The sequence below is a fragment of the Meles meles genome, chromosome 1 (genome assembly GCF_922984935.1).
Source record: "Meles meles chromosome 1, mMelMel3.1 paternal haplotype, whole genome shotgun sequence".
NCBI lineage: Eukaryota > Metazoa > Chordata > Mammalia > Carnivora > Mustelidae > Meles > Meles meles.
The window spans coordinates 105,556,609-105,583,226 of NC_060066.1; the positions used below are offsets into that span (position 1 = coordinate 105,556,609).

The 26,618-nt window shown below is 37.5% G+C and overlaps 1 protein-coding gene across 5 annotated transcripts in view; it reads right to left on the minus strand.

Annotated features, from left to right (window-relative positions):
• Positions 1 to 26,618, minus strand: part of SPIDR (scaffold protein involved in DNA repair) — a 600,140-nt gene that overhangs the window by 327,137 nt on the left and 246,385 nt on the right. For all 5 annotated transcript variants that reach the window (XM_046007112.1, XM_046007104.1, XM_046007094.1 and 2 more), the window contains one exon: positions 5,855 to 6,099. In XM_046007112.1, the coding sequence (XP_045863068.1) occupies positions 5,855 to 6,099 (245 nt within the window). The remainder of the gene's footprint in view (positions 1 to 5,854; positions 6,100 to 26,618) is intronic.

Consider the following 26,618-nt stretch of genomic DNA (forward strand, 5'->3'; position numbering starts at 1 on the left):
GATACGGGAGTGATTGGGTGCTGTTCTCTGGGGGCGCACTGAGGAGTGCAGCCCCGGGCTCTCCGCAACTCCGGGCTGGAGACTGGGAGGATGCCATTTTCATTCCCGTCCTCTGGAACTCTATGGAAAGCTTTCAGGGAACAAAGGCTCCCAAAAGCGAACCCAAGCAGATTACTTAGTCTGACCCCCAGTAAGGGCGGTGCAATTCCGCCTCGGGCAAAGACACTTGAGAGTCACTACAACAGGCCCCTCCCCAAGAAGATCAACAAAATATCAAGCCAGGACGAAGTTCATCTATCAAGAAAAGCAGGTTCAATACCTAGGACAGCAGCGGAATTCCAGAGGAGGAGAAAGCAAAGCAGGGAACTCATGGCTTTCTCCTCATGATTCTTTAGTCTTGTGGTTAATTCAATTTTTTTTCTTTCTTTTTCTTCTTCTGCTAAATTTTTAAAACTTTTACCCTTTTCTTTTTTTAACGTTTTTTGACTAGTATATCCAAAATATATATTTTCTTTCTTTTTTATATTTTTTCATTTGTTTTATTTTTTTAATTTTTTTTCTTTTTCCTGAAGCTCTTTTAATCCCGTTTCTCCCCCCCCCCCCCCCACAATTTGAGGTCTCTTCTGATTTGGATACAGCGCATTTTTCTGGGGTCTTTGCCACCCTTTTAGTATTTTATTTGATCCTTCATATCCTCTTATCTGGACAAAATGACAAGGCTGAAAAAATCACCACAAACAAAAGAACAAGAGGCAGTACCGAAGGCTAGGAACCTAATCAACAAAGACATTGGTAATATGTCAGATCTAGAGTTCAGAATGACGATTCTGAAGGTTCTAGCTGGGCTCGAAAAAGCCATGGAAGATATTAGAGAAACCATCTCTGGAGATATAAAAGCCCTTTCTAGAGAAATTAAAGAACTAAAATCTAACCAAGTTGAAATCAAAAAAGCTATTAATGAGGTGCAATCAAAAATGGAGGCTCTAACTGCTAGGATAAATGAGGCAGAAGAAAGAATTAGTGATATTGAAGACCAAATGACAGAGAATAAAGAAGCTGAACAAAAGAGGGACAAACAGCTACTGGACCATGAGGGGAGAATTCGAGAGATAAGTTACACCATAAGATGAAACAACATTAGAGTAATTGGGATTCCAGAAAAAGAAGAAACAGAGAGGGGAGCAGAAGGTCTATTGGAGAGAATTATTGGAGAGAATTTCCCTAATATGGCAAAGGGAACAAGCATCAAAATCCAGGAGGTGCAGAGAACCCCCCTCAAAGTCAACAAGAATAGGTCCACACCCTGTCACCTAACAGTAAAATTGACAAGTCTTAGTGACAAAGAGAAAATCCTGAAAGCAGCCGGGGAAAAGAGGTCTGTAACATACAATGGAAAAATATTAGATTGGCCGCAGACTTACCCACAGAGACCTGGCAGACCAGAAACAACTACCATGATACATTCAGAGCACTAAACGAGAAAAACATGCAGCCAAGAATACTTTATCCAGCTAGGCTATCATTGAAAATAGAAGGAGAGCTAAAAACCTTCCAGGACAAACAAAAACTGAAAGAATTTGCAAACACAAAACCAGCGCTACAGGAAATATTGAAAGGGGTCCTTTAAGCAAAGAGAGAGCCTAAAAGTAGTAGATCAGAAAGGTACAGCGACAATATACAGTAACAGTCACCTTACAGGCAATATAATGGCACTAAATTCATATCTCTCAATAGTTACCCTGAATGTTAATGGGCTAAATGCCCCAATCAAAAGACACAGGGTATCAGAATGGATAAAAAAACAAAACTCATCTATATGTTGCCTACAAGAAACTCATTTGAGATGCAAAGACACCTCCAGATTTAAAGTGAGGGGATAGGAAACAATTTACCAAACTAATGGGCATCAGAAGAAAGCTGGGGTGTCAATCCTTATATCAGATCAATTAGATTTTAAGCCAAAGACTATAATAAGAGATGAGGAAGGACACTATATCATACTCAAAGGGTCTGTCCGACAAGAAGATCTAACAATTTTAAATATCTATGCTCCTAACATGGGAGCAGCCAACTATATCAACCAATTAATAACAAAATCAAAGAAACACGTCAATAATAATACAATAATAGTAGGGGACTTTAACACTCCCCTCACTGAAATGGACAGATCATAAAAGCAAAAGATCAACAAGGAAATAAAGGCCTTAAATGACACACTGGACCAGATGGGCATCACAGATATATTCAGAACATTTCATCCCAAAGCAATAGAATACACATACTTCTCTAGTGCACATGAAACATTCTCCAGAATAGATCACATCCTGGATCCTAAATCAGGTCTCAACCACTATCAAAAGATTAGGATCATTCTCTGCATATTTTCAGACCACAATGCTCTGAAGCTAGAACTCAATCACAAGAGGAAAGCTGGAAAGAACCCAAATACATGGAGACTAAACAGCATCCTTCTAAAGAATGAATGGGTCAACCAAGAAATTAAAGAAGAATTGAAAAAATTAATGGAAACAAATGATAGTGAAAACACAATAGTTCAAAATCTGTGGGGCAGAGCAAAGGCAGTCCTGAGAGGAAAATATATAGCGGTACAAGCTGTTCTCAAGAAACAAGAAAGGTCTCAAGTACACAACCTAACCCTACACCTAAAGGAGCTGAAAAAAGAACAAGAAAGAAACCCTAAACCCAGCAGGAGAAGAGAAATCGTAAAGATCAGAGCAGAAATCAATGAAATAGAAACCAAAAAAAACAATAGAACAAATCAATGAAACTAGGAGCTGGTTCTTTGAAAGAATCAATAAGATGGATAAACCCCTGGCCAGACTCATCAAAAAGAAAAGAGAAAGGACCCAAATAAAGAAAATTATGAATGAAAGAGGAGAGATCACAACTAACATCAAACAAATACAGACAATTATAAGAACATACTATGAGCAACTCTACGCCAACAAATTTGACAATCTGGAAGAAATGGATGCATTCCTAGAGACATATAAACTACCACAACTGAACCAGGAAGAAAAAGAAAACCTGAACAGGCCCATAACCAGTAAGGAGATTGAAACAGTCATCAAAAATCTCCAAACAAACAAAAGTCCAGGGCCAGACGGCTTCCCAGGGGAATTCTACCAAACATTTAAAGAAGAATTAATTCCGATTCTCCTGAAACTGTTCCAAAAAATAGAAATGGAAGGAAAACTTCCAAACTCATTTTATGAGGCCAGCATCACCTTGATCCCAAAACCAGACAAGGACCCCATCAAAAAAGAGAACTACAGACCGATATTCTTGATGAACACAGATGGAAAAATTCTCACCAAAATACTAGCCAATAGGATTCAACAGTACATTAAAAGGATTATTCACCACGACCAAGTGGGATTTATTCCAACTGCAAGGTTGGTTCAGCATCCGCAAATCAATCAATGTGTTACAACACATTAATAAAAGAAAGAACAAGAACCATATGATACTCTCAATAGATGCTGAAAAAGCATTTGACAAAGTACAGCATCCCTTCCTGATCAAAACTCTTCAAAGTGTAGGGACAGAGGGCACATACCTGAATATTATCAAAGCCATCTATGAAAAACCCACTGCAAATATCATTCTCAATGGAGAAAAACTGAAAGCTTTTCCGTTAAGATCAGGAACACGGCAGGGATGTTCATTATCACCACTGCTATTCAACATAGTACTAGAAGTCCTAGCCTCAGTAATCAGACAACAAAAAGAAATTAAAGGCATCCAAATTGGCAAAGAAGAAGTCAAACTATCACTCTTCGTAGATGATATGATACTATATGTGGAAAACCCACAAGACTCCACTCCAAAACTGACAGAACTTGTACAGGAATTCAGTAAAGTGTCAGGATATAAAATCAATGCACAGAAATCAGTTGCATTTCTCTACACCAACAACAAGACAGAAGAAAGAGAAATTAAGGAGTCCATCCCATTTACAATTGCACCCAAAACTCTAAGATACCTAGGAATAAACCTAACCAAAGAGGCTAAGAATCTATATGCAGAAAACTATAAAGTACTCATGAAAGAAATTGAGGAAGACACAAAGAAATGGAAAAATGTCCCATGCTCCTGGATTGGAAGAATAAATATTGTGAAAATGTCTATGCTACCTAAAGCAATCTACACATTTAATGCAATCCCTATCAAAATCCCATCCATTTTTTTCAAAGAAATGGAACAAATAATCCTAAAATTTATCTGGAACCAGAAACACCTCAAATAGTCAAAGGAATATTGAAAAAGAAAGCCAAAGTTGGTGGCATCACAATTCCAGACTTCAAGCTCTATTACAAAGCTGTCATCATCAAGACAGCATGGTACTGGCACAAAAACAGACACATAGATCAATGGAATAGAATAGAGAGCCCAGAAATAGACCCTCAACTCTATGGTCAACTAATCTTCGACAAAGCAGAAAATAATGGGTCCAGTGGAAAAAAGACAGCTTCTTCAATAAATGGGGCTGGGAAAATTGGACAGCCACATGCAGAAAAATGAAATTGGACCATTTCCTTATACCACACACGAAAATAGACTCAAAATGGATGAAGGACCTCAATATGAGAATGGAATCCATCAAAATCCTTGAGGAGAACACAGGTAGCAACCTCTTCAACCTCAGCCGCAGCAACATCTTCCTAGGAATATCGCCAAAGGCAAGGGAAGCAAGGGCAAAAATGCAGTATTGGGATTTCATCAAGATCAAAAGCTTTTGCACAGCAAAGGAAACAGTTAACAAAACCAAAAGACAACTGACAGAATGGGAGAAGATATTTGCAAACGACATATCAGATAAAGGGCTAGTGTCCAAAATCTATAAGGAACTTAGCAAACTCAACACCCAAAGAACAAACAATCCAATCAAGAAATAGGCAGAGGACATGAACAGACATTTCTGCAAAGAAGACATCCAGATGGCCAACAGACACATGAAAAAGTGCTCCACGTCACTCGGAATCAGGGAAATACAAATCAAAACCACCATGAGATATCACCTCACTCCAGTCAGAATGGCTAAAATTAACAAGTCAGGAAATGACAGATGCTGGTGAGGATGCGGAGAAAGGGGTACCCTCCTCCACTGTTGGTGGGAATGCATGCTGGTGCAACCACTCTGGAAAACAGCATGGAGGTTCCTCACAATGTTGAAAATAGAACTACCCTATGACCCAGCAATCGCACTACTGGGTATTTACCCTAAAGATACAAACGTAGTGATCCAAAGGGACACGTGCACCCGGATGTTTATAGCAGCAATGTCTACAATAGCCAAACTTTGGAAAGTACCTAGATGTCCATCAACAGATGAATGGATAAAGAAGAGGTGGTATATATACACAATGGAATACTATGCAGCCATCAAAAGAAATGAAATCTTGCCATTTTCGAAGACGTGGATGGAACTAGAGGGTATCATGCTTATTGAAATAAGTCAATCGGAGAAAGACAAATGTTATATGATCTCCCTGATATGAGGACGTGGAGATGCAACATGGGGGGTTAGGGGGATAGGAGAAGAATAAATGAAACAAGATGGGATTGGGAGGGAGACAAACCATAAGAGACTCTTAATCTCACAAAACAAACTGGGAGTTGCTGGGGGGAGGTGGGGTTGGGAGAGGGAGAGGGGGGTTATGGACATTGGGAAGGGTATGTGCTATGGTGAATGTTGTGAAGTGTGTAAACCTTGTGATTCACAGACCTGTACCCCTGGGGATAAAAATACATTATATGTTTATAAAAAAATGGGAAATAAATAAAAAAATTTAAAAAAACCCAGTATTTTTAAAAAAAGGTATAATTTAACCTTAGAAGCTTCTTCTTGTTTGCTGATATTTCTGGAGTCCTCGGAAACATCTGTTTCTGGGGTGTGTACAAAATGGTCTCTGCAGATTTCACCTTCTGCTTTATAGGTCTCTCCATTATATGCCTATTATCAGATTCAAAATCCATATGGTATTTGAGAGAAGATTCTGAATCAATGAATGAGACATTCTCTGAGCCATCCTCCTTTTCACTATCTGAGGAATATTCCAAAATTTCTGTAGAACTCTGAAAAATATTAAAGGAAATGCAATTAAATTTGGAGAACTCTTTATTCAAGTCCATATTTACATGTGCTTTTATTCCTTACCTTCTGGTTATATTCATTGAAATAACTTTGTAAATAGTTATTTATAGGTTAAACTTTTATTCTGAAATTACTATTGATAGATCCTATTTAAGAATATGAGTTATTGCCTCTTTTTCCTAACATTTCCTAAAATGTTTCTTACTTTCTCCTACTCAATTTCTAATTCAAAGATTTTTTTTTGAAAAGTGGATTATAAAATTGGACATAACATAAGGAATCCTAGACAGAAGAATCAAAACTTCTTCTGTTGATGCCTTCTTTCTTTACTTAAGACACACACTAAAATATTTAAGCATGGTAGGTATTTTATTTTCCCATTATTTGGTTTTGCAGATCAGTTCCATTTTGTTCTAAAATCACCAACAATTTATCCTTCAACATTCTAAAATTTTCCAGTGTATTAGTAAGCTCTTCTCATTTAATACCCTTACAAAATAGTAAATGTATTAAATGAAATAAATAATTTAATTTAATAATAAATTTAATAATTTAATTATTATTTATTAATAATTTAATAATAGATTATTAAATGAAAACAGTACACTTAGTTGAAATGGATCTTTTTGGGTAGGTATGGGGTCCCTCATGAGGAGCCCTGTCTATTTTGATGGGTCAACATGGACTGTGTCTCTGGCAGTGTAGCAGACACTTGGTTAAAGAGAATGAAGAGGATATAAGTGTATGAGGGTTATTGTTGGTAGTTACATGGGTGTGTGTGAACTGGTGTGTGAGGGTGCAGGGCAGCACTAGAGTTTTCATCATTTGCTAATCTAATCATAAAACAACAAGTTTACTATATTTGGCCTTTTATGAGGATTTTATAGTTAAGTCTTTTTTAAGAGCTTAAAAACAGACATCACTCATTCCTTCCCTCCAAAAACCTGCCTGGGTAGTCACCTGTGACTAGGGACATTTCAAATAAGAAAAAGTAAATGAAAAAAGTTCTCAAATAGCTTAGTTCCATTATACTTTTCACAATCTCAGTAGCATGCTTAAAATACTGCAGTTAGCTGATAACCCACTAATAAGCACTAGACTCACATGTTTTACCCACAGTACAAATTCTGAATTAATATTAACAATAGGCCACAAAGAAAAAAGTAGTTTAGACTAAAAATTAACTTGCTTGAAACTAAAAATCTGTAAACACTACTTGAGATTCCAAACTCAATTCATCTTTTTGTTACGAAAAGTCTTTCCTTTTAATACCCTAAAGTTTTATACTTCATTCTAGAGCAGGGCTTCTTAACCTCAGCACGACTGCCATTTGGGCTACATAATGTGGTAGGAAGTCTCTTGTACACTGTAGGGTTGTTTAGCAGCATACCTAGCTCCCACACACTAGATGGTAACAGCATGGTCTCATCAATCATAACTATCAAAAATGTCTTGAGACATTGCTAATGTCCCCTGGAAGACAAAATCACCCCTAAGTATGAACCATTATCCTGGAAAAATGTCAGCAAATAGTCAACCACATTTGGCCTGTGCTGAGACTCACACCCAGAAGTGAAGGGAACACAGGACTTCATAGGGATGGAGAGATCAGAACGAAATGCATTAGTTCCCCCTTCTCTGAGGGGATACATTCCAAGACCCTCAGTAGATGCCTGAAACTACATGGTACTGCATCCTATACAGACTACATTTTTTCATATACATACCAGAAATAAAACAATGTATAAATTAGGCACAATAAGAGATTAATAATAACTAGTAATAACATAGAATTATAATAAAATTTATGTGAATGTGGTCTTTCTCTCAAACTCCTATAGTACTGTACTATAAGTACATCACAAGAAGTACCCTTCTTCTTTCTCTCAAACTCTTTCTCTCAAACACTTATAGTACTGTACTGCAAGAAGTACACTTCTTCTTGTGATGATAAAATGCCTACTTGATGAGGTGAAGTGAGGTAAATGATACAGGCATGAGTCATAGTGTTAGGCTACTAACGACCTTCTGATGATAAGTCAGAAGGAGGATCATCTACTGCCAGACTGTGGTTGATCCCAGGTAACAAACCATGGAAAGTGAAGCCACAGATAAGGTGGATTACTATAGTTATAAAACAATGTGGTAGAAGTATTGTAACTGAAGTATTGCTCAGGTTTTACCAGGAACATGTAAGAACAATAAAGAAATCCAGGTGGGGCACAGGGAGAAGGGAAGAACTGCCACCTAAAGCAGAATGCTAAGTGTACGTTAATTAGACAGAAAGAAGAGCAAGTACATCCCAGGGAAAAGGAACAGGAAGAACAAGAATAATAGGCCAGAGAGAACAGAGCACATGCAGGAAAATCTACAAGCAGCAGCCAAGAGAGGTTGTATGAGGACCCTAAAAACAATAGCAGGGCATTTGGCTTTATTCAGAGGCAGTGGGGTAATCACTGGCAATTTCCACAAGGGCTAATAAAATCAGATGTTAATAGGGAATTATCATCCAAACTACATTCTGTACAGCAGACTCTAATATGGGAGAGAGAAGGTACCAAAGACTACTAGTAGGAAAGCAGCTGGCTAGAGGTTCTTCATAATCAAAGCAGAACACAAAGAGGATGTGAGTGGGAGTAAGAATAGGAGAGGTACACTTGAAAAAAAATGAGGGAAGAGATGTAACCACAGTTGAAGATTCTCACATATGAGAAAGGAGAGTGAAGACAGATTCAAAGAAGACCCTAAGCATCTGTTTGGGTAACCAGAAAAGTGTGCTCACCTAGAAAGGGAATTCAGAAAATAATCAGTAGAGTGATAGTTGCTGATATACATTTGGTTTTCGTATGTTAATGTTCTGATGCCTATAGAATAGCTGAGGTAAAAGTGTCCAGTAGGTACTGATTTTAAAGGTCTGGAGTTATAATAAAGTGATATGGGATAGAGATATAAATTCAGGAATCATCAAAACAGAAACTGTGCATTAAAGTATGTGAGTTGGAAAAGACCATTCCTCTAAATTCTGTAGAAGTGAGAAGAGAAGGTCCAGGCTAAAACCGTGGGAATACCATCAACATTTAAGCTGTATTCAGATGAGAGGAGACAGAAAAGGGTTTTGGATTTGAGAAAAATAAAAGACTGCACAGCTATAAGAAAACTATGAGATCTTACAAATAGTGCGCTATGAAGAAAAAATGATGCAAAATGGTCCAGCCACTTTGGAAGACAGTTGGCAGTTTCTTACTAAACTAAATATACTTTTACAATATAATCCAGCAATCATTCTCCTTGGTATTAACCCAAAGGAGCTGAAAACTTATATTCACACAAACACCTGCACACAGTTGTTTAGATCAATTACTCATAACTGCCAAAACGTGGAAGCAACCAAGTTGTCTTTCAGTAAATGATTGAGTAAACTATGGTACATTCACACAATGGAATAGTATTCAGCACTGTAGAGAAGTGATCAATCCCTGTAAAGACATGGAAGAACCTTAAATGCATATGACTAAGTGAAAGAAGCCAAATGAAAAAGGCTACATACTATATGATTCCAACTATATTATATTAAAAAAAACCCAACAACTGTGGAGACAATAAACAGATCAGTGATTGCCAGCAGTTATGAGGCAAAGATGAAGAGGCAGAGTACTCCTGGAAAGTGAAAATACTTTATATGATATAATGATGAATATATGTCATTATGTATTTGTTCAAGCTCATAGAATGGACAAAACCAAAAGTAAACCTTAACATACACTACAGACTTTGGATGACTATGACACAGCAATAGGGTTCATCAATTTTAACAAATGTGCAATTCTGGTAAGAGATGCTGATAATGGGAGAGGCTATAGATGCGTCAGGGCAAGAGGTATACGGCAAGTCCCTAGGCCTTCCTCCCAATTACTGTAAACATAAAACTGCTCTAAAAACATAAGTCAAAAAAACAAAAATAGGAATAAATGGAAGGGAAGGTGAAAAGAGGTGACTTAATAATTCTTTCAGGAAGCTTGGAAATGCTTATTTTAATTTCTTTCAAAAATAGAAAAGACAGCATAAAGACACATCTGCCCAGCTATGCACATGTATGACAAAGCTGAAGTTAAAATCATGACAATGAAAGTGTACTCCAGACTCCAGTGTATCTTCCAACCACAACCATGAACTTTAAATGAATTTCCTCAAGGAAGAATTCAATAGCATTAAGATTGATAAGATTCAATAGAAATTTAGGTAGTACTTTGGAATTTCATGGCACCATGACAATCAGTTTTAGGCAGTTTTGGTTTAGGCTGTCACAACTTTAATGAGAACTAGCTAATATATAAGAGTATATTGAATGCCTACTACCCTCACATGCTCCCTAAGCTGCTATAGCTAATACAAGGAAATTTTCAAGTCTATCCTTGCTCTCATGTACTTATAATCGATTTAAAAACTGAAACAACTAAAAACTAGACTAGAAATATAAAGCAATAATTGAATAATTCCAAACACATCTGGAATACAACAGATATAGGAATGGAGAAGACACTTGGAACAGTATAGCCTAAAAAATCTTTAACCAATAAAGGCAGCATTTGACTCCAACATTGTATCTGGTTGAACCCTGCCCCTAACTAGCTGGTTACCTTAGGCAATTTACCTAACTTCCCTATGCTTTTGTTTCCTCATCTATAAATTAGAGATATAATAATGCCTAATACATGGAGCATTTAGTTAACTTTAGTTATTATTTTTAGCCCATACAGTAGTTAATGCAAGTGGTTTTAAATTTAATATGTTTTTAAGTTTGCACTTTCTTTTCTGGACAGTTTTTCTTCCTTGGTATGTAGAAGGATCTCTATGTAAAGGAAAATGAGGAACACAACAAATAATGTCTTTAGCAGCCAATCAAAGATAAAAACAATGTGTAACCAGCAGAAGAATTCATATATTCTTCACGTAGGCATTTCTAAGAAAGAAAAAAGGAATAATAAACACCTTTAGGGAAAGATAACTGGAAACTATCACTTCACATATTGTATTTTAGAACCCTCCTTGAGCTGAAAATCCCTGAAGAATGTGTAGAAAGTCTCCCATGGACACAGAAAGGAACTAAAGCTCACCAGACACCACCTGTTTTAGCCCAAGCCTGACAGTAAGGAACACAAATTAATTCTTCAGAAAGGATGGGGTGTGCATATGCACACACAAGTGTGTGTGGGTGTGTACATCCAGCTACACTGGAAAACAGTGTGGAGGTTCCTCAAAAGGTTAAAAATAGAGCTACCCTATGACCTAGCAATTGCACTACTGGGTATTTACCCCAAAGATACAGATGTAGTGAAACGAAGGGCCACATGCACCACAATGTTCATAGCAGCAATGTCCACAATAGCCAAACTGTGGGAGGAGCCAAGATGCCCTTCAACAGACAAATGGATAAAGAAGATGTGGTCCATACGTATAATGGAACATTACTCAGCCATCAGAAAGGATGAACACCCAACTTTTTAATCAACATGGATGGAACTGGATTATCCTAAGTGAAATAAGTCAAACAGAGAAAGACAGTGATCATATGGTTTCACTCATTTGTGGAACAGAAGGAATAGCATGGAGGACATTAGGAAAAGGAAGGGAAAAATGAAGCAGAGGAGATCAGAGGGGGAGAAGAACCATGAAAGACTATTGAATCCGGGATACAACTGAGGGTTTTAGAGGGGAGGTGGGTGGGAGGACGGGTGATCCTGGTGATGGGTATTGGGGAGGACATAGAGTGCATGGAGCACTATGTGTTATACACAAAAAATGAATCATGGAACACTACATCAAAAGTAATGACTTACTGTATGGTGACTAACATAACATAATAAAAATTTTTAAAAAATTAAAAGAAACAAGAGGGGGTGGGGTTATGGACATTGGGGAGGGTATGTGCTATGGTGAGTGCTGTGAAGTGTGTAAACCTGGCGATTCACAGACCTGTACCCCTGGGGATAAAAATACATTATATGTTTATAAAAAAATTAAAAATTAAAAAATTAAATAAATTTGCTACAAAAAAAGAATTTAATTTTAAGAAAAAAATTAAAAGAAATGGTGAAATTAATTGTGATAATATATCAAAGGATTACTATTTCTTGTCTAATCTCTCACCAAAATCACCTTTAGAAGTTCCCTCACTGTAACTCAAAATTCTCCTCGGCTCTACTCATTACCCAGTTCCAAAGCCACTGCCACATTTTAAGGTATTGGTTATAGCAGAATCCCACTTCTTGGTACCAATTTCTGTTTAAGTCAGTTCAGTCTGCCATAAAAAAAATAAAATACCATAGACTAAGTGGCTTAAAAAGTGGACTTTGAAATCTACGAAGACTGGGAAATCCAAGATCATAGTGCCAGTCAATTTGGTTGGAGTTGAGAGCTCATCCTAGCTTGCAGATGGCCACTTTCCTGCTGTGCCCTCAAAGGGCAGAGAGAAAGAGGGATCTCCCTCATGTCTCTCTCTCTTTTAAGATTTTATTTATTTATTTATTTATTAGCACATGATGAGGGCGTAAGAGAGAGCATGAGCAGCGGGGAGGGGCAGAGGGAGAAGCAGACTCTCCATTGAGCAGAGAGCCTGATACCAGGCTTGATCCCAGGACGCTAGGACCATGACCTGAGCCGAAAGCAAACTGACTGAGCTACCTAGGTGCCCCTCTTCATGTCTCTTCTTATAAAGGCAGTAATTTCATCATAAGGGACCCACCCTCATGACCTAGTCACCCCCAAAGGCTCCATCACCAAATACTATCCCATTTAGAGGGTTTTAATATATGAATCTTGGGGAAGGGAACAAAATTCAGAACACCACAATCTTCTTACATATTTTTAAAGTGTTTTTTTTTTAATTCCAATTAGTTAACAAGCACTGACATATTATTTTTAGGTATACCATAGAGTAATTCAAAAATTCATATATTACCTGATGCTCATCACAACTGCACTCCTTATCCCCCATCACCTATTTTACCCACCTCCACCACCCTCCTCTTTGGTAACCATCAGTTTGTTCTCTATAGTGAAGAGTCTTGGTCTGTCTCTCTCTTTTTTTTTTCCCCTTTACCTCTGTTATGTTTCTTACATTCCATATATGAGTGAAATTATATGGTATTTCTCTTCCTCTCCCTGACTTATTTTGCTTAGCATTATACTCTGTACTTCCACTAATATTATTTTTTATAGCTGAATTAACATTCCATTGTATACATTTACATCCATTGCATACATTTACATTGTCTATATTTACATGGATACATCTTTATCCATTTATCAGTCATTTTAGGTATTGAGTTATATAAGTTCTTTATATATTTTGGATACTCTTTATCAAATATGTCATTTGCAAATATCTTCTCCATTCCACAGGTTGTCTTTCAGTTTTGTTGATTGTTTCCTTTGTTTGATTTGTTTCCTTTGCTATGCAAAAGCTTTTTATTTTGATTAAGTCCCAAAAGTTATTTATTCCTTTGTTTCCCTGGCCTCAGAGGACATATCTAGAAAAAAGTTGCTACTTGTGTTCTCTTCTAGGATTTATATGGCTTCAGGTCTCACATTACAGTCTTTAATCCATCTTGAATTTATTTTTATGTATGGTGTAAGAAGTGGTCTAGTTTCATTTTTTTACATGTAGTTCAATTTTACCAACACCATTTGTTAGAGACTGCTTTTTTCCCATTGGATATTCTTTCCTGTTTGTCAAAGATTAATTGACCAAATAGTTAAGAGTTCATTTCTGGATTCTCTATTTTGTTCCATTGATCTGCTGTGTCGATTTTTGTGCCAGTACCATACTGATTTGAATACTACATGTTTGTAATAGAACTTGAAATCCAAAACTGTGATGCCTCAGGTTTGCTTTTCTTTTTCAAGATTGCTTTGGCTGTTTGTTCTTCCAATCCAGGAGTACAAAATGTTTTTTCCATTTCCTTTGTGTCATCTTCAATTTCTTTTACCAGTGTTTCATAGTTAGAGTACAGGACAGGTCTTTCATCTCTTTGGTTAGGTTTATTCCTACATATTTTATTATTTTTGGTGCAATTGTAAAAATGGGATAGTTTTCTTAATTTGTTTCAGTATGTGTACAGAAATGCAACAGATTTCTGTGCAATGGTTTTTATCCTCCAACTTTACTGAATTTGTGTAGCAGTTCTAGCAATTTTTTGGTTGAGTCTTTTGGGCTTTCTACATAGAATATTAAGTCATTTGCAAATAGTGTAAGTTTGACTTCCTCCTTGCCAATTTGGATGCCTTTTATTTCTTTTTGTTGTCTGACTGCTGTGGCTAGGACTTCTGGTACTAAGTTGAATAAGAGTGGTGGGAGTGGACATCCTTGTCTTATTCCTGACCTTAGCAGAAAAGCTCTCAGTTTTCCCCCATTAAGGATGATGTTAGCTGTGGGCTTTTCATATATAGCTATTATTATGCTGAGGTATGGTTCTGCTGGCTTTTATTATGAATGGATGTTGTACTTTGTCAAATGCTTTTTCTGCATCTATTGAAATGATCATATGTTTCTTATCCTTTCTCTTATTCATGTGAAGTATCCTGTTGATTGACTAATGAATACTGAATAAATCCCACTTGATTGAAGTGAAAGATTTTTAATGTATTGGATTCTCCTTCCTTGTATTTTATTGAGAATTTTTGCATCTTTGTTCATCAGAGATAATGACCTGTATTTCTTGTTTGTAGTGGTGTCTTTATCTGTAGCAGTATCTTGGGTATGAAGGTAATGGTGGCCATAGGATGAATTTGGAAGTTTTCCTTTCACTATTTTTTTTGAATAGTTTGAGAAGAAGAGGCATTAACTCTACTTTAAATATGTGGTAGAAGTAGCCTGTGAAGCCTTCTGATAATGAACTTGTTTGTTTAGAGTTTTTTGATTACTGATTCAATTTCTTTGCTGGTTATTGGTTGAAGTTTTCCATTTCTTTTTTACTTAGTTCTGGGAGTTTATATGTCTATTTCTAGGAACTTACCCATCTTTTCTATATTGTCCAATTTGTTGGCATATAATTTTTCATAACATTCTCATAATTATTTGTATTTTTGTGGTGTCGGTTGTTACTTCTCTCTCATTTGTTACTTTATTATTTTGGGTCCTTTCTCTTTTCGTTTTAGTTTGGTTAAGTCTGGCTAGATAGAGGCTTATCAATTTTACTGATTTTTTTCAAAGAACCAGTTTCTAGTTTCATTGGTTATTCTATTGTTTCTTCAGTTTCTGTATCATTTATTTTTGCTCTGAAATTTACTAATATTTCTTTCCTTCTGCTAGTTTTAGGGGTTTTTTGTTGCTCTTTTTCTAGCTCCTTTATGTAAGGTTAGGTTATTTATTTAAGATTTTTCTTGTTTCATGAGGTAAGCCTATACTGCTACAAACTTCCCTCTTAACAACAATTTTTGCTGCAGCCTAAAGGTTCTGGACCATTGTGTTTTGTTTAGTTTTTTAAAGAATTTATTTATTTGAGAGAGAGGGTAAGGGGCAGAGGGAGAAGGAGAGATTCTCAAGCAGACTCTGCACTGAGTGGGGAGACAGAAGCAGGGCTTGATCCCATGACCCTGAGATTATGACTTCAGTTGAAACCAAGAGTCAGTTGCTCAACCTACTATGCCACCCAGATACACCAGGACCATTGTCATTTCATTCTCATTTGTTTCCAGGTATTTTTCTATTTCTTTTTATTTCCTGGTTGACCCATCCATGGTTTAGTAGCATTATTATTTATCCTCCATCTATTTATGGTCTTTCTACATTTTTTTTCTCGTGGTTGATTTCTAGCTTCATAGCACTGTGATCAGAAAAGATGCATGGTTTACTTTGATCTTTTTGAATTTGCTGAGAACTGTTTTGTGGCCTAGCACATGATCTAGTCTGGAATATGTTCTATACACACTTGAAAAATTCTACTCTTTTAGGATGGAATGTTTTAAATATATCTTTGTAATCCATCTGGCCTAATGTGTCATTCAAAGGCACTGCGTCCTTGCTGATTTTCTGTTTAGATGATCTATCTATGGATTAGAGTGAGTGTTAAAGTCCCCTACTATTATTCTATTATTATTGATTAATTCCTTCATTTGATTATTAACTTTCTTATATATTTGGGTGCTATGTTGGGGTGTATAAATACTTATAATTATTAGATCTTCTTGTTGGATTGTTCCCTTTATTATTATGTAGTGTCCTTCTCTGTCTCTTCTTACAGTCTGTTTTAGTTTTAAAGTCAGACTGGGTGGCTCAGTCGATTAAGCATCTGCCTTCAGCTCAGGTCATGATCCCAGGATCCTGGGATCAAGTCCCACATCAGGCTCCTTGCTTAGTGGGGAGCCTGCTTCTCCCTCTGCCTACCACTCCCCCTGCTTGTTCTCTCCCTCCCTCTGACATATAAATCCTTAAAAAAAAAAAAAAAAAAAAAAAAAAGTCCATTTGTCCAATGTAAGTATTGCTATCCCTGCTTTCTTTTAAAAAAACAAAATTTTTTTTAAAAGATTTTGTTTATTTATTTGACAGACAGAGGTCACAAGCAGGCAGAGAGGCAGGCAGAGAGAGGGGAGGAGGCAGGCTCCCCGCTGGAGCAGAGATCCTGATTCCAGGGCTCTATCCCAGGACCCTGGGATCATGACCTGAGGGAAAGGCAGAGGCTCAACCCACTGAGCCACCCAGGCACCGCCCCTCCCCTCCCCAGCTTTCCTTTGAAATCCATTTGCATGATAGATATTTCTCTATCCCCTCACTTTCAATCTGCAGGTGTCTTTTGTCTAAAATGAGTCTTTTGTAGGCAGCATACAGATGGGTCTTGCTATTTTAACCATTTTGTCACCCTATGTCTTTTGCTAGAGAGTTTCGTCTTTAAATTCAAAGTAACTAATGACGATATGTACTCAATTATGATTTTATTTGTTTTATGGTTGTTTCTGAAGATTTTCTCTGATCCTTTCTTGCCTTTCTCTCTTTCATGTTTTGCTGATTTTGTTTGGTGATGTATTTGGATTTCTTTCTCTATGTTCTTTGCATATTTATTAGTGGTTTGATATATGGTTGCCATTTGGTTTGTATATAACCTCTTCTGCATACAGCAAAATATGTTGATGGTCATTTAATTTTGAACCCATTCTTTCTGCCTCTCTTCCCAGTGTTTTAGGTATATGTTGTCATATTTTACACCCTCTTATTTTGTGAGTTCCTTGACTAATTTTTTCTTTACAGAAATATTCAGTTTTACTGATTTTGTGTTTCCTACCTTCACTCTGTCACTTTTGATCTTTCCTTTCCTCTCAATTAAGTCCCCCTTAATACTTCTTTCAGGGTTGCTTTAGTGGTTATATACTCCTCTAGTTTTTATTTGTCTGGGGAAACTCTATCACTCCTTCGATTCTGAATAATACCCTTGAGGGACTATTTTTGGCTGCAGATTTCTTCCATTCAGCATGAATATATCATGCCTCTCCCTGCTAAAAAAAAAAAAAAAAAAAAAATCCCCTGCTATCTTTATGGGGTTTCCCTTGTATGTTACTCTCTTCTTTTTTCTTGATGCTTTTAATTTTCTTTTTACCACTATATTTTGCCATTTTAATTACACTATGCCTTGGTGTGGATCTGCTTTTGTTGATTTTGGGGGGAGTTCTTCATGCCCCTTTATTTAGTTATGTTTTCTTCCCCAGATTAGGGAAGTTTTCAGGCATTATTTCTTCAAATAAGTTTTCTGCCCTCTTTTCTTCTTCTTCTTTTTTTTTTTAAAGATTTTATTTATTTATTTATTTGACATACAGAGATCACAAGTAGGCAGAGAGACAGGCAGAGAGGGAGAGGTGGAAGCAGGCTCCACACTGAGGGGAGAGCCCGATGCAGGGCTCGATCCCAAGACCCTGGGATCATGACCTGAGCCGAAGGCAGAGGCTTTAATCCACTGAGCCACCCAAGCACCCCTTTTCTTTCTCTTCTTATACTGTGACTTCTATGATACAAATGTTATTACATATGAAGGAATCATGGAATTAAGTCTATTCTCATTTGCCTAATTCTTTTTCTCTTTTGTTCAGCTTGATTACTTTCCATTACTCTGCCTTCTAGATCATTAATTCGTTCCTCTGCTTCTTCCAGCCTGCTCTTCATTCCATCCAGTGTGTTTTTTCATTTCATATATCGAGCACTCTATCTCTGCTATGTTATTCCTTATCTCTGTGTTGAGTCTTTCATTCTTTTCTTTTTGATTTCATGAGTATCCTTATGACCAATGCTTTAAATACCCACCAGGCATGTTATTCATATCTGTTTTACTTAGATCTCTGGCCATGGACCTGTCTCATTCTTCCATTTGGGATAAATTTCTCTGTCTTCTCATTTTGTCTAAGTCTCTATACCTGTTTACGTGTGTTAGGAGAGTCAGCTATGTCTCCTGTTCTTGCGGGTAACAGCCTCATAAAGAAGAGGTCCTCTAGAGCCTTACCATTTATCACCTCCAGGCCCCAGGGCCTGGTGCTTCCAGGTATGTCTCCAATGCGTACTGTGTATGCTCTGTTGTTTTGTCCTGGCCACTTTATCTTTCAGGCCAGTCGTCTACAGAGGCTCTCTTTGCCTACCATGGGCAATGTTTGCTCCCCAGCTTAAATGCAGTGCATTTCAACTAGGTGTGCTCTGGTCTGCTTGTGAAATGAGACCTGTCACCACTGCTACCAGAACCAAGGCCTTACAAAACTCCAAAGTCAGGAGAACCACTGTAAGCAGGGCTTTGGGCTGGTCTTTTGGGGGAGGAACCTGTGTCACTGGGACTGAGGCAAACAAGACTGGGAAGGGTGGTTTGCTGGAGCACTGTGTGTGTGTGTATGGGGGGAGGGGTGCTTTGATGTAAGCATGTTAGGCATTAAGTGTCAGCACTGTGCTCAGAGGGAAATGGTGCTGGCCAGTTCCTTTCTTTTTGGAGGGTTCTCTCTAAGAACACTGCATTTCTGGGACATGCTCCCAAACAAACAAATAACCTCCCCACTCTGTGTCCCAGGCACTCTTCTGATCACTGTTTCCATGCTTCATGTCTGTGGGTTCTTTACCAGCCCCCACTCCAAGAGCAGCACAGTGCCCTCCGGGTTCTATTCCAGCCAAGCCCACTGACCTTTGAAACTCTAAGGTTTTAGGGGCTCGCTCAGCTGGTAGAGCATATAACTCCTGATCTCTGGGTTGTAAGTTAGAGCCCCATACTAGACATAGACATCACTTAAAACAAAACAAAACATACATACAAACAAACAAACAAAAACTCTAGGCGTTAAGCTCTGCTGGTTGTCAGAAGTCAGGAAATTCTACCTCTCTCACTTTCAAGCGAACTGCTATGGGGATTCATTTTATCCCTCTGTGCTTTCCTGTATATTAGTCTGTCTCTTGCCCTTTTCTGTGACAGTGGTTTCCTCCTGACTACAGTGCCCACAAACTGTTTCTACCCACAGACCGTGTCTCCACACTTACTACCTTCTTTGATATGGACTCTTCCCTACCTTTGGTTGCAGAGTTTGTTTTGCCAGTTTTCAGGTCAATTTCTGGGAAATTTAGAATGATTTGATAGTTACCTAGTTGTATTCATGGGATGAAGTAAGCCTAGAGTCTTCTAACTCCCCCATCATCCTCTCTTCTTATACTTTTTAATTTTTATTCTGACAGGTATGAAATATTTCATTCTTGCTGAAGTTTGCATTTTCTTGATTATCTACAGTGTTGATCTTTGCATTTTTTTGTTGGCTTTTTATATTTCTTTTTCAGTGAATTGCTTATTCATATACTTTGCCCATATTTCTAGTAGGAGAGACACTTATTTTTTACTCATATGGGTCTAAATAATGCACAGATTGAGAGGTAATCAAAAAACCATTATTGGGGCGCCTGGGTGGCTCAGTGGGTTAAAAGCCTCTGCCGTCGGTTCGGGTCATGATCTCAGGGTCCTGGGATCGAGTCCTGCATCGAGCTCTCTGCTCCATGGGGAGCCTGTTTCCCTCTCTCTCTCTCTGCCTGCCTCTTTGTCTACTTGGAATCTCTCTCTGTCTGTCAAATAAATAAGAAAAAAATTAAAAAAAAACATTATTACAATTTAAAAATGACAGGGGAAGAACAAGTACATAAAACTGAAATCCCTTCTAGTACCTTAAGAAAATTTTTTCAACCAAAGAGTTTTTTAATCATTATCTCTGGTAGACTGCTTAGTATTACACAGTGACCCAGTGTACTTGGGCAACATTTTTTTCCTTGAAAATTTTTATTCTTTACCAAACCACCATTATACAAAATGTATTACTTTATTTCAATACTGAATCTCAAGTACCAAAATAAAGCTTTATTTTTTTTATTTTGAAACATTTGTATTTTCCAATATTTTCTCCTGTTTCCCTTAGAAAGTGAACCAACTGGTACCCTCTTAAAATTTTCATATAAAGTTATTTCTTCCAGGAATACAGCCTTCCAGTATTACAGAAATAATACTGACAGTAAATCTGAATCTAGCAAAAAATTTACTGCAGTGTTCAAATTCACAGAGCCAAAGCGTGACTATGTAACTACAATCATTATTTGCCAATGTTTGAAACATAATAGACTTATTAGTATTGTGATTCCTTTCCTTCCCTCTTACCTAATAACTTCAGAACTAGGAGACACCTGAATTAGTGATTAAATATCACAAATGCCAAGATCAAAACATGAGCAAGGAGTAGTTCCTGTGAAATCAGTCACCAAAAGACAATGACAACACTGTAAACTGTAATTGAAGCCACCTGCAACTTATCAAAATCATAAAGTGTTCAAAATTTTCTCAGTTTCCAAAAGTGAGCAATACTGCTATAATAGACCACTGTCAAAATTTATTTCTGATTTCTCTTTTCAGAGAACTATCCATGGAGGAGATAGCCTTCAACATCTAAGCAGCCACAGGTGTGGCCTCATCCATGCCTAAGCAGCCATGTGCCTACTGTGATTTGCCTCAGGTAGACAAGTCACCAAAGTTGGACCAATCAGATTTTTAACTGAGAGATACAGAGTCCGGGAAGTAGAAGCCAAGACACACTAATGGTTAAATCTCTAAATGAAAGATCCATGATTTCCTGCTGGTGAGGTTCCCAGAGCTCCCCTGAGACCCAGCTCATCCTTCACCTTTATCTTAGATTCCTTGGGATACACAACCATGATTCCAATAAATTTCTTCTTCTTTTAAAGTAGATAGATTTGTTTTCTATTGCATGTAACCAAGAGGCTTAACTATCTGCTAAATATTTACAAAAAGAAAAAATTTTCTATTAAACAAATATTTATTCAGTAGACACTATGTGCAAGATATGATGCAGGAAAGAAAATCTGAGACATAGCTCCATAAATAGCTTGAAATCAAATGAAGGAGATATTACAAGCAAGATTCACAATAAATGTTACAAATGGGAGAAGAACGGAGGGAGCCCTTATTTCTGTCCCATCTGTAAACAGCATACATACCAGGAGAGAGAAAACCTATACCAGGAGAAAGAAATCCTATACTAGGTCTCAAAGCATTGGAATATTCTTTTTTTTTTTTAAGGTTTTATTTATTTATTTGATAGACAGAGGTCACATGTAGGCAGAGAAGCAGGCAGAGAGAGAGGAGGAAGCAGGCTCCCTGCTGAGCAGAGAGCCCGATGTGGGGCTCGATCCCACGACGCTGGGATCATGACCTGAGCCGAAGGCAGAGGCTTTAACCACTGAGCCACCCAGGCGCCCCTGGAATATTCTTTTTTTTTTAAATTTTTTAATCTTTTTTTTATTTTAGAGAGAAAGAGCACAAGCAGGGGGAGGGGGAAAGACAGGGAGAGAAAGAGAGAGAAAAACAGACTTTCCATTCAGTGCAGGGCCCAGTGCAGTGCTCGATCTCATGACCCTGAAGATCATGACCTGAGCCAAAATCAAGAGTTGGACACTTAATCAAATGAATCACTCAGGTGTCCCTGAAAAATTCTTTTTTTTTCTTAAAGATTATTTATTTATTTATTTGACAGACAGAGATTGCAAGTAGGTAGAGAGGCAGACGGGGGTGGGGAGGAGCAGTTTCCCTGCTGAGCAGAGAGCCCAATGCGGGGCTTGATCCCAGGACCTTGGGATCATGACCTGAGCTGAAGGCAGAGGCTTTAACCCACCGAGCCACCCAGGCACCCCTGAAAAATTCTTAATACACGAAAATGAGTAGAGAGACAAAAGCACATAAGTCAGGAAACTAGAATGGATATTCAAGATATATGAACAAGTCCAGATAAAGTTTGGGTTCACACTAGGAATCAAGAAACAATAAGAATAGGATAGTAACACTATAATCCTACAGAGTGCGTGCGTGTGTGTGTGTGTTTAAAGAGAACACACATGTTCTCTTCCATAAAGACAAACCAACAGTCCTATCAACCATGGGGAATATGCTCAAATTTATTTCTTAGAATAATGATGGTCAAATTCTTTCACATGCTTTCAAGGTAGCTTCTAAGCACCAGTGGCTGGTCTGAGTCAATGGAAGAGTCCATGCATTCAGACTTGTTTCTATTCCCAAACCCACTGCTGAAATTCACTAACAAATTAAGTTTTGATAACATTTTAATGTACTAAAGGTAATTCAATACAATTCACTTATTAAAGTGATTATTAAATAACTACTCTAAAATTGTTTGGCAACCAATAGTGCTAATGAAATACTTCAGAGGAAGAGTCAATTGGTTCAAGTGATGAACAAAGGAGGCCAAATTTAGAGATAGGACAGTGGTGCTACTAATGGAAATAAAGAATATCTTCAGAAGCAAAGAAAAGGAAAAGAAGATATTATTTCCAACACAGGGAGTTTTAAATGATCATAGGACTAGCACAGAGACATAGAGCCACCTGGCAAGAAAGAGCCTGGAATGCATCTGCTTGGTGAGGAGGCCACTGGAGAAGACATGATCCAAGAAACGGATCTTTAAGATGCCCAAGTTGTGGACACATGTGAGAACAAACCAGCCGCAGGATTCTAACTCTGAGCTCACTGAACAGTGAGGAATATTTATCTGACTAAAGCCTCATCACAGCCAACCACCTTCAGGTAGACATCACAAAGACTCCATGACTTCCATTACTTTCAGGGATTCTTTATTTTGATATTCGATAATACTACACAGACAAAACGATAAGAAAAAAGATTGTTTCTCTCCTTTAAAATCTGCCATTTATTTGGTAATGAACACAACATCTGGGCAATAGGAAGAGCTGGGATAAGAAAAGAAGCATATACAAATACTTACATGAGCTGATTAAAAAAAAAGTAACAAAAAACCATACAATTTTCTAAATAGGTGTTTATTTAATAAGTACTTTTCGTTCTTTAAATAAATTTAAAGTAACTATCACAAATTTTAAAAATTAATCAGTATAATGCTTCATGCAATACATCTGATACCCCTGAAGCTAATGTAATCCTACCTACAAATTTATCCATGGAATGTTCAGGAAAGATTCTTGTTAGTGATCTACTTGAATAATTATAGTGCTAATCCTGAACTGAAGGGTCCCAATTCCTGTATATCAAATCCAAATCTAAATCTATGTATGAAAGTCTACATGAGTAGGGTCCTCTTAGATAAAAACTGTCTACTAACAAAGTAAAAAAATAGTTAAAGAGTCCATTTACAAGAATAAGGAGTGCCTCCATGGTAAAGTTGCCTCTATGACAAATGAAACAAATTAGCCAGATCAAACACTGCTCTTTAACATTTAGAAATTTAAAGCTTTTAACTCTGAAATAATTGAAAGGTCACACTAAGAGCAATAATAGAATACTAGTAATAAATCACCACTTCTTATTTTTAAATGACACCTTTGTAGCTACTTACTAATTCAGCTGGTAAAACAAAGAAAAGGAAAACAGAAACTAAACTAAAATCATTCTTTTAGATAACCAATTGTATAAGACAGAAAACAGCTTACTTGACTCCTATTTCATGCAAGAGTCTCAAGCCCTTGTTTTCAGCCAAGGTGAGAAGGTATCCATGACGGGAAGGGAGGCAGGTTGGGGGTAGGGGTCAGTGAAGACACCTTGTATGCCTGATGGTGAGGGGGCAGGTGCTGGCTGCACCCTGACTTGCAGGGTCAGGCATGTTCCCCATGCCACATCCTGCAGTGCACTGGTTTCTGCTCTCAGGTACTTCCCACTCAATTACTGACCAGGCCCAGACCTGCCCTTGAAAGATCTTTTTTTTTTTTTTAAAGATTTTATTTATTTATTTGAGAGAGAGACAGTGAGAGAGAGCATGAGCAAGGAAAAGGTCAGAGGGAGAAGCAGACTCCCCGTGGAGCTGGGAGCCCGATGTGGGACTCGATCCCAAGACTCCGGGATCATGACCTGAGCCGAAGGCAGTCGTCCAACCAACTGAGCCACCCAGGCGTCCCTGCCCTTGAAAGATCTTATAAGATCACCAAAAGTCGGGCTATGCTAAGTTTACCATGTTTATTTTGGATTCAGCCTCCCTTTCTTAAACTCACACTATAAATGAGAATTGTAGTGGCATTTTAAAGAAAGAATCGAAGGATTTTAAGGTTATGCCTGCTTAGAAGCTTTTAAAACTAATAATAACCACTAAATGTTTTTAGGGAAGGTAGAAGGTAAGGTCAACAGCAAAAATGCCACAGAAGATAAGCTATGGCAACTGTGGCAAATAAAATGACCAAAACCAAGAGAGTTCTTAAAAATTAAAGGGAATGAAAGAGTATTGGTGACTGATAAACCAACAAATTTAGTTAGCAAATGCCTTTTTTTCCACTCCCAATATTAAAATGATACTCACTCATTTAACAAATTAATTGAGTGCCTACTATGTATCAGGAATCATTCTGGGTACAACAATTATAGTGGGGGAGGCACCAAAATTCATACCCCAGTGGTCTTTAAATTCCAATGGAATCACATACACACCCCTTAATTAACAAGGGCTATTTTCTGGCTAGTAATCAAAAACTGCACAGTTGTGTAGAAGAGCAAAATCACCAAAACGAAAAGATAATATACATTAGACTCCCAGCTGCTCACAGAATTTTATTTTCTATTGGGATTAAAAATCAATACACACAACACAATTCTAGATATAGAGACATAAACTACTGATAGGAAATATGCTTTCACTATTTACCTGGTATGCTTGTGACTGAAACTTTATCCATGGAAACTGGAGCCAGCTAGTGAGGAAAAACAAAAGCAACAGATTTTCTCACACACTGAAGGAAAAAAAATCTTTTCTGAGGTAAACAGGTTTAACAAGCTACTCCCATGGTCACACCTTTGTAAACCACTTGGCTTGGCCTCCTTAAACATGTTTCCAACTTCAAATTCCAGCCCAAAGAGAATGACAGAACTCAAGTCCTATAGACACGGGCTCATAAAAGCACCATTCCACCTGATCTTAAGTTCCAAAGAGCCTGCTCTGAGGAACCCAAAGAGAAAAGGAGAAACAGTAGGACAGGGCATATTTTAAGAGAAAGGGAGAGAGAGAGAAATATAATGCTCTAGAAGGAACCTACAGGGTCAGTCACAGTCCACCAAGCACAGCTGAGTGTGGAGAAGGTCAGAACATATGCCCAAGGACAAACATCCACAGCAAACAAGTGGTGACCTGCCCAGAACCAGGTCCACATGACCTGGCTATAGCGATTACAGAGGACAAGAAAGAAAATCACCCCCTTGTCCAAGGAAAACAGTATATAATTGTAGAATATGGATATAGTCTGTATATCCAGCTATTTACTCTGTTTCAAAACATGTTCAGAGAAGGACACCAGACCTGAGTTGTTCTATATTCCTGTTTCAGTCTCTATAAAAACTAGAAAGTGCAAAGGTAGTCCTAGAAAACTCACTCCTGAGAATATATATATTTTTTAAAACTGTGAATTCAAACAAAACAATGTTTATTTTGGTGACATTTTAAAGACTCATGATACTATAAAGTTCTTCTGGACTTGATTTATGAAGTTATGCAGGCAATTTCTTACTTGAAAATAAGATAATGCTGACTAAAATAACCAAGTCACTACAAAAAATTTGAAATATAATTACAACTAGCATTATATTATATATATAAAACGATATATATAACTAGCAGAACATTTACAACTAGCAAACATTTTGTGTTTGTTTCTGAATACTTGTCTTTCTGACCACTTATTATGGGATATTCATGAAAACGTAAAATCAGTTGGCTGAGTTGGTACAACCATGTGTATTCTCAGAAGGGCCTGTTTTTCTGACTAGCCACTGACTGGCATTTAGGAATTGATCTCTTAGAGTACTCTGACAGAAGTGTTTTGCACACTCAGTACCTTGGCCACACTGTCCTATTCTGTCTAGATAGTCTGTGCAAACAATTTAATTTGTGGTGAACATCTGCTTTCTTTCTGAGGGACTGTAGTTTCACTGTAGTCAGTCATACAAGCACAGTTATCCACATGATTGAACTC